Below are 8,895 nucleotides of genomic sequence, written 5' to 3'. Positions count from 1 at the left end.
CTGAACAACTACTTTGAAGACAATATGCAATATAACAACCATTGTAGAATTCCTATCATCTTGTTTTTTGAAATTCTGTACCATTCCTAATGTCTTTTATTATTTTTTATTCTCTGTAAAATAAAAATAAATAAATGTGGGTTTTTCCTTTTCCACATCAGATTTAGCTACCCCTGCCAAATACCCAACTTCTTGGCAGTAGATGCAGTGGTTTATTCAGCTTCTTCATTACTTGTTTGAGATAACTCCAAGGGCTCTGCTATCCCATCTTCCAGAACTGCCCAAACAGATTGAGCTCCAGTTGGCCGTAGTGGTAGCTGATTTGGTGGAGTACCTGTGTTACCTTCCTTTCCCTGCCCTGATCCACTTCCAACCAAAGTTCCCTAGAATCATCTGCAATAAACTCCTTACACACAAGCCCTTGTACTGGGGCTGACATTACCGAGTACAAGAATTCAAACTGTGAAGCAAGGATGGAGGTGATCTAGAAGAAATTCTATGGCTTCTTCTGTTGCTCTAAAATTGGGCTTTAGAGCACAAGGGATTTTTATAGCATCACTCAGGGCTGTTCCCAATCTTCCCGACACCACAGACATCTCTGAGTGGGGAGACTCAGCCACCTAAATCTATGCCACTGAGAACCCATGGTCCTCAGACAGTCCTCCACCACGTAAGAGCGCCCTTTCATGCTTCTGGCTTGAGACTACCACCCTGACATTGCAGACCCTTGCCCCTCACTCTGGAAAAGCGCACTTCTAATAAACCACAGTAAGGTTTCTTTAAAGTTCTTTGGTCATAATATTTTCTCAGAATGAAGTGAATGACTTAAATAAAAATTAAATAGTTTGAAATAATTTAGTGCTGTGAGAACTTCTGCAATAGTTATTTCAAAGTCTCTTGATTAAGCACAGCAAGTTGTCATTTTCTAAATACCCACGGAAAAGATAAGCACAGTTAGGTGCTCCCATGGTTTCTAAATCTTCTCATCTCTTTTCTGCTCCCATGTTTTCTAAATCTTTTCATCTCTTTTCCATCACAAGCATATTTTTTCATTTTTTTACTTTGAGAAATTATACAAATGTAAAAAATGAATATGTTAATATAAAAAGTATTTTATCACCCATAATTTTGTTTCTACTTTATCATCTTTTCTTTTTCACTTTTATGAGAAATTTGCCAGCTTCATTTCCTCTTTTTTTTTTTTTTACCTTGCACTACAAGAACTCAGAAATATTTTTAAATTTTCCTTTGTATTTAAAACTGTAACCATAAGCCTACTTTCTGAAAGAGAGACTAAAAGATGTGGGGAAATCTTTCCTCAGTATGTGAACCACCTACTTCTGATACCATTTCCTGTTTGAAGAGTTGCCACCGAGGAGAGGAGAACCCAGACAGGAGCAGAAGACTCTTCACCCTGCAGGGGACAGCTGCCAGCATGACACTGGTTAGCTCGTTGTGGGCACTCCTGATTTCCATCTGTCTCGGTAAGGAAGGAGTAGGTGTTTATTTCTAATGGTATCTAAGGAAGCTGTAATGCAAGAAAGATGAATAGTATAGAAGCTGCATTGGTTTTTAGATCCCAGCTACCAGGAAACAGAGGGCTGATATACGCTGTCTGGGGCTTGAATGAAGACGAAAGGCAGAGTGGATGGGAACCACCTGTGAGTCTGTCTGATCTGCCTGTTTATTTCTCTGACTTGATATCCCAAGGGAATCCTCTCTCTCCTCTTTCCTACAGGAGTCAGTATGGCACAGAAGGTCACTCAGTCTCAACCAGAAATATCCATTCAAGAGGCGACAACAGCAACCCTGGACTGCACATATGACACTACAGATAGTAATTATTATCTATTCTGGTATAAGCAACCTCCCAGTGGGCAGATGATTTTCATTATTCGCCAAGAGGCTTATAAGCAGCAGAATGCAACTGAGGGTCGCTTCTCTGTGAACTTCCAGAAAGCAGCCAAGTCCTTCAGTCTCAAGATCTCAGACTCAGAGCTGGGGGATGCTGCCACATATTTCTGTGCCCTTGTGGGACACACAGTGATATGCACACCGGGTTTAGGCTGACAAAAACCTAAGACTTTAACATCTGTGCAGGGATGTGGGGAAGGTGGTTAGGGTAACAGGAATAGAAAATCACTGGCTTCTCTTGCTAATAAATGTTCTTATCCAACCATAAGAAACACAAGGAGATTTTTGAGGCGTCTCTGAGTACATGGTCACCTTCTTCAGCTCTATATTCTAGTCCTCACACTTTGTCCTCACACTGATCACTAATGCTACCCATACATTTTTTCTTTTTGGTACTGGGAATTAAGCTCAGTACCTCATGCATGCCAGGCAGGCATTGTTCTACTGAGCTATATCTCCAGCCCCCATACATTTAATAGAATGTTTTGTCTCCTTTGTTTCTGTTTGATACCCTTTCACAAACTCTAATTCTTTGCCAAACTGGTCATTCATGTTTTGTATTTGTTTAGCTCTGCTAATTTTTTATTAGTATCTTCTGTATGCTCACTGCTCATTTTGTTTAAGTCCATTATCTGTTTAGTTACTTTGTCTGAGGGTTTTGTCTCTTCTTTTGTCAATCTCTATGATTCAGCTGCGTAGCTTTTCATTTCAATTCCATCAATGCCCCATGGTTCAGCTTTGGGGGAGCTGGGCGTTAGGGCAGTACTTTGTTGCCTTTGCTCATGTTTCCTTGTTTTGTGTGTGTTTTCTAAGGCTTCTGGGTGGGTTATAGTGGGAAGACTTTGTTGATAATATGGAGACCTCTTTAGTTGGTGTCTTCTTTCTATGAAGCACTTTGGGGGTTGCTAACTTTAGGCCTTTTGTTCTGCCCCTTGATTCATTGCCATGAATTTGGGAAGGCAAGGGTACATTGTGATTTATCCAGAAATCAGTTATCCTGAAATGAACTACAGTATTGATGACACAGAGACAAACCAGATATTGATGTACAGTAAAAAACAATTAATAACAACAACTATGCCCACCTGAAGAGAGCAATAAAATCAAAAATAATGACAGAATCAAAGACAAATTAGATACGGACATAACATAGAAACCAATAAAAGCTAATAGTGTACTATCCTTAAAAATAAAAAAGAGACATGTAACCATAATTGGTTTTCAATCTATATATAATAATTAACTTTATAAGATCTTATAAATAAATGAATCTGATGCTGGAAAAATAAAAGTGGGGTGGAGGGAAGGGAAGGGAAAAAAAGAATTGAAATGTGTTATGTACACGTACCAATTCCCTACAGTGAATGTAATCATTATGTACTGCAAATGTGTACTAGTAAAAGTCAAAACAAATGGACACATATATAAATCAAATATTGACAAGCAGTTAATATCTACTAAATGCAACAACTTTACCACCATTAACCATAGAAAAGAACTCAACAATAACAGTATTGAGTCAACTAAATATCTAAAGATTAATAAAGCTTAATAGCAGCAATATACTTAAAAATAAAAGGATAAAGAAAGGGAAAGGAGACTTCCAGGAATATAGTGGAGTGGTAAGCAGGAAAGAAAAGCCTCTTTGAGAATTGTCATCCAGATACTGCACTAGAGCAATGCAAGGGAGAGAAATAGGAGGGAATTGGATCCCCTGGACCCAGGAAGGATCTGAAGTGAGACTTGAAGACCACAGTGAGAACAAAAAAAGAAACTTCAGCAAAGAAGAAGAGGGTAGCCAGCAGAGCCCTCTCCCTGTGTTGGTACTCACTGCGTGGGAGAAGCAGTTCAAATACATGGACACACAGTGACTGCTGGCAACACCAGAGGCCTCCACGGAGAGAGGCAGCAGTGGAAGGGAACAGTGGGCATGGAGGACCACACTAGCTGGTGGTGAGTCTGCAAGACTGAATATCCCATGGGAGAGGGCAATTGGCCAGGAGCCATCTTGAATGGGGGCCAACTGAGTGTAGAACTCAGAACTACTGGGCCCATCTAGCAGCTCCCAGCTGAGTGCAGATCCACAGAAGATACATTGATGGCTGCAGGCTGAATGTGTCTGGTCCCAGGCTCATGTGCAAAAACCAGCCTGAGCTTCAGGAGAAGCAAATGCGCAGGCTCGCTGAGATTATCTAGTACCCTGCCATAAAGCTACTACTGGCTTGCTGGGACAAATATATATGGATCTGGACCCTGTCTCCACATGTTGTCTACCAGAGACAGCAGAGACAAAGCTGGAAGTGGGCAGTTCCCCCCGTCTGGTTTTTTGTACTCCTTCATTGTTTGACCTTGTTTTTATATGAATGTGATCACAGTTTCTAGTTTCTTTGTGGTTGTTCTCTTCTATTCTTCCTTTTATGTCTTCCTTCTGTCATTTCCTCCCATCTTTGCACAAGTTTCCCAAAATTTGTGTTATCCCCCTTTGTTCTTCAGCCTTGCTTCTTATCTCTTCCTCTTCTGTGTCTCTATTTTCCCCTAGCCCCTTTTAAATTTTCTCCCCTGAGGGTAAAATTGCATATGGAGGGCTTACTTACTGCATACAATTATCTTTTCATTTTAGATTTTGTTATATAACCAGAAATCTAGTTCATACCATTAAAGGTGACAAATTAATGGTTAACTCCATTTATCATTTTCTAGGCTGTGTTTCATCTGTTATTGCTGATTGTTCCACATTAGCTGAGGTGACATAATTGTTACAACCAGATCTTCTTCCTAGTATACCAAGTTGCCTAAACGTCATAAAATGTACTGTGGGCCAAGGCCAAAGAATCAGGGGCTGGGCCAAGCAGGCAGTAACTTCTCTTACCCAACAAATTGAAGAGGTAGGATCTTGCAACAGACTCAAAACTCAAAAACCAGCTAACCATAAACACACCTTTAAGAAACAGGCATTTCCTAAGGGTTTTAAATACTAGTAATAAAGCAACTCACCATAAGCAATTTACAAGTATCAACCAAAGAATTAAACTAAAAAATAGAAAATGAGAAGACACGAGCCAGGGAGATAGCTCAGTGGAATAGTGTCTGCCTGGCAAGTACAAGGTCCTGAGTTTGATTCTCAGTACCAGAGAGAGAGAGAGAGAGAGAGAGAGACAGAGACAGAGACAGAGAGACAGAGAGACAGAGAGACAGAGAGACAGAGAGAAATAGTTAAACAAGGTGAAACCCCAGACATTCAGTTCACCAAAGGCAACCCCAAGAGGGCAATGATCTGGGACAATCTGAAAGCCACCCACCTGGCCTCCCTGAAGTTGTAACAACAAAGTAAATGAATGAGGTTGTAAAAAAAAAATCAAAGAGAAATAATTTCTCAGAAAACTATGGAGATTGTGACCACAATGAAAAACATTCTCAGTAACTCTAGAACAGATACAAATAAAATACTAGAGAAGCTTAGGAAAATGATGGAAACAATAAATGCCCAACATAGGAAAGAAATGGAATCTACAAAACCGATTCAAGCAGATATTCAGGAGAATAAAAATTCCACTGAAAGTACCTGAAGCAGAATGAGCCAATGGGAGGACAGAATCTCAGATGTAGAACACAGGTTTGTGGTTGTGAAAAGAAAAGAAAAGAAAGACTACTTACAAATAGCAAGGGAAACATTATGAAAATGGCCATACTCTCAAAATTGTTAAACAGATTCAGTGCAGTCCCAATCAAAATACCACTAGTGTACCTCACAGATCTAGAGAAAATATTCCTAAAATTCATCTGGAACCAGAAGAGACCCAAAATAGCAAAAGCAATTCTGGGCAACAAAGGAAAGGAAGGAGACATCACAATCTCAGACTTGAAATTATACTACAAAGCTACTGTGAAAAAATCAGCATGGTGCTGGCAAATAACAACAGACCTGAGGATCAGTGATTCAGACTAGAAGATGCAGCCACAATCACAAACACACTCAGTCACCTTGTCTTTGACAAAGGGGACAAACATGTTCACTTGAGCAAAGATAGCCTCTTCAATAAATGGTGCTGGAAAAACTGGCTCTCTACATGCTGAAGACTAAAATGAGACCCATGTCTATCACCATGCACTAAACTAGAGTCAAAATTGATCAAAGATGTAAATATTAAAACAGAAACACTAAATCTACTGGAAGAGAAAGTAGGTAAAAATCTGAAAGACATAGGGATAGGCAGAGCTCATGAACAAAAACCAAACTTCATGGGAAATATTTCAAAGAATAAACAACTGGGATCTCATCTTACTGAAAATTTTCGCACATAAAAAGAAATCACCAACAGGGTCAAAAGAAAACCTACAAACTGGGAAAAAATTTTAGCCAACTTTCCCTCAGATGGACTTCTATCTAGAATTTATAAAGAATTAAAACAAATAAGGCCCCCCAAATTCAAAGACTTGACCCAAAAATGGGCATCTGTGATGAATACACACTTCATGGATAAAGAAATACAAATGGAAAATAAATTCATGAAAAATGTTCAAAATCATTAGTCATTTGAGAAATGTAAATTAAAATAACACTGAGATTCCATCTCAACCCAGAAAGAATGACTATCATCAAGAAATCAACCAATAACAAATGCTGTAGCAGCTGTGAGGATAAAGGAAACTTTCTCCACTGTTAATCAGAGTACGTACTGGTGCATCCACTGTGGAAATCAATCTGGAGATCACTCAGTAAACTAGGTTTAGATGTCCCATTCAACCCAGCTATTTCCCTTCTGGGTATTTTTCCAGAAAAACTGAAAACATGGTAGCACAGTGATATATGTGCACCCATGTTTGTAGCAGCACAATTTTTCATAGCTAATCTTGGAAATAATCCAAATACCCATCAACAGAAGAATGGATAAAAAAAGATGTGATATATTTATACAATGAAGTATTACTCAGCTATAAAGACAGATAAACTCGAGGCTTTTATAGGTAAATGGATGCAACTAGAGACCATACTCATTAGTGAAATAAATCAGATTCACATGAGTAAACATCATATTGTCTCCCTTGTGTAAGAACCTGAAAGAGTAAATAAAATCCAAAAGATGCAATAGATATTATGAAAGGGAAAGAAACTGCTGAAAAGTAAAGAACGATTTGGATGAGGGAAAAGAGAAAAGAAAGAAAGTTTATATATATACACACACACACACAAGATAGCTAAAATAATTTGTACTACTAATTTCTACTGATTTATTGAAAGGAATAGTTAATGTTTAATTGTTGGATCAGTCTTACATGCCTATATCTGGTTACCTGAGTAACCACTTTGAAGATAACAATATGTAATATAACAACCATTGTTAATTTCTTATCACCCTGTTTTGAAATTCTGCATCATTTTTATTGTTTGTGTGTTGTTTTGTTTGTCTTTGTATTTTTATTTTGTTTTGTTCTTTTCTCTTTAAAGTAAAAAAAAATAGGAAGGGACCATGATTCAACACAAAAATAGAATATTAATGCTGTTAGAGAAAAGAAAGAAATCACCTATAAAGGAAGGCCCAGCAGAATCACAATTTACTTCTCAACACAAGCCAAGGAGAGCTTGGAGTGAAGTATTTCAGGTCTTGAACTAAAACAACTTGTAGTCGAGCTTTGCAAGGGAAACAATCTAATACAGGACACATAATTTATAGGATTATTTTATAGTATGCACCCAAACAGTCAAGTACAAAAGAATGCAGAAAATCTGTCCACAGACTAAAGACCCAAAAACCACAGCTGAGGACCTGGATCCCATTGCAATACCCCACATGAGTCCAGCCAAAGACCTAGAACCCATGACAATGGCCCCTACAAGTCCAACTGGAGATCTAGATCCCATGACAATGTCTCATGCAAGTCTGTTTCATGGATCTGTGCTGGGATGGCCCAAACGTAATTGGTGGAAGCTAGAAAGTCTGTGTCAGTGGAATGAAAGATCTATGCCAGTAGGTTTAGGACTCTACACTGGAGACAGGAAGTGACACTTACAGTAAGGCCCAGAGCCCCCCCAAAAAAGTACCACAGTCACCCTCAGCAACAATGAGGTCCTGAGCTCCTCCTCAGAGTTCATATCGGGAAAGCAGTGTGACAAGTTTCTCCAGGAGACTAAGCAGTGCACCACCTTCCCCTCCAGAGCCAGGAAGTGATGCTAAAAGTAAGGTCTAGAGGTCCCCCAAAGTGAACCATAGCAGTTCTCAGCAACAACAAGGTCCTGAGCCCCTCTGAAAATGAGAACCACCAAGTTCATGTCAGGAAAGCCATCACAATAAGCTTCCTAAGGAAAACAAACAGCTCCACTTCTTTCTCTCTAGTTCTCCTTTTTATGTTGTTGGCAACAATCCTCAGGTGGGCCCTCCACAGCCAGCACCCTGCTGATTCAGTTTAGCTGGGTGTTACAAGCTAATCACCAGTTGTCAATCCACCATACCAACGTTATCAAGAAAAGGGGAAAGAAAGACTCGAATCCACTCAAGTAGGAATGAAACCACAACAGACCCTCTAGAAATCAAGAAGCTCATATCTACATACTTTAACAACTTGTATTCTAATAAGATAAAATGAAGAAGAAATGGACAGATTCCTAGATACATGTGAATTACCAAAGCTGAATCTAGACTACACAAAAATCCTAAATAAACCAATATCAATCAATGAAATGGAAGACGTAATTAAAAACCTACCAACAAAAACGCAGGCCCTGATGGATTCACTGCTAAATTCTACAAGAAATTCAGAGAGGAACTATCACCACTGCTTCTCAAACTCTAACAAAATTCTAAAAGAAGCAATACTTCCAAATTTATTCCTGGAAGCAAGCATTGCCCTGATACAAAAACCAGAGAAGGACCAGACTAAGCAAGATAACTTATAGGTCAATATTCCTAATGAACATAGATACAAAATCCTCAATAAGATACTAGCAAACATAATGCAGCAAGTCATCAAGAAAATTATATATCA

The 8,895-nt window shown here is 38.9% G+C and overlaps 2 gene segments (V, D, J or C); both read left to right on the top strand.

Annotated features, from left to right (window-relative positions):
* LOC102015697 overlaps nucleotides 1–8,895 on the top strand; it is a gene marked incomplete in the record, with an annotated part of 840,941 nt that overhangs the window by 454,163 nt on the left and 377,883 nt on the right.
* On the top strand, nucleotides 1,372–2,111 carry LOC102013911. The segment is given in 2 exon segments: nucleotides 1,372–1,484; nucleotides 1,739–2,111. Coding segments are annotated over 2 exon segments (381 nt in total).

The sequence above is a fragment of the Chinchilla lanigera genome, unplaced genomic scaffold, assembly GCF_000276665.1.
Source record: "Chinchilla lanigera isolate Chin_1 unplaced genomic scaffold, ChiLan1.0 scaffold00008, whole genome shotgun sequence".
NCBI lineage: Eukaryota > Metazoa > Chordata > Mammalia > Rodentia > Chinchillidae > Chinchilla > Chinchilla lanigera.
This window is presented reverse-complemented; position numbering and strand designations above follow the sequence as displayed.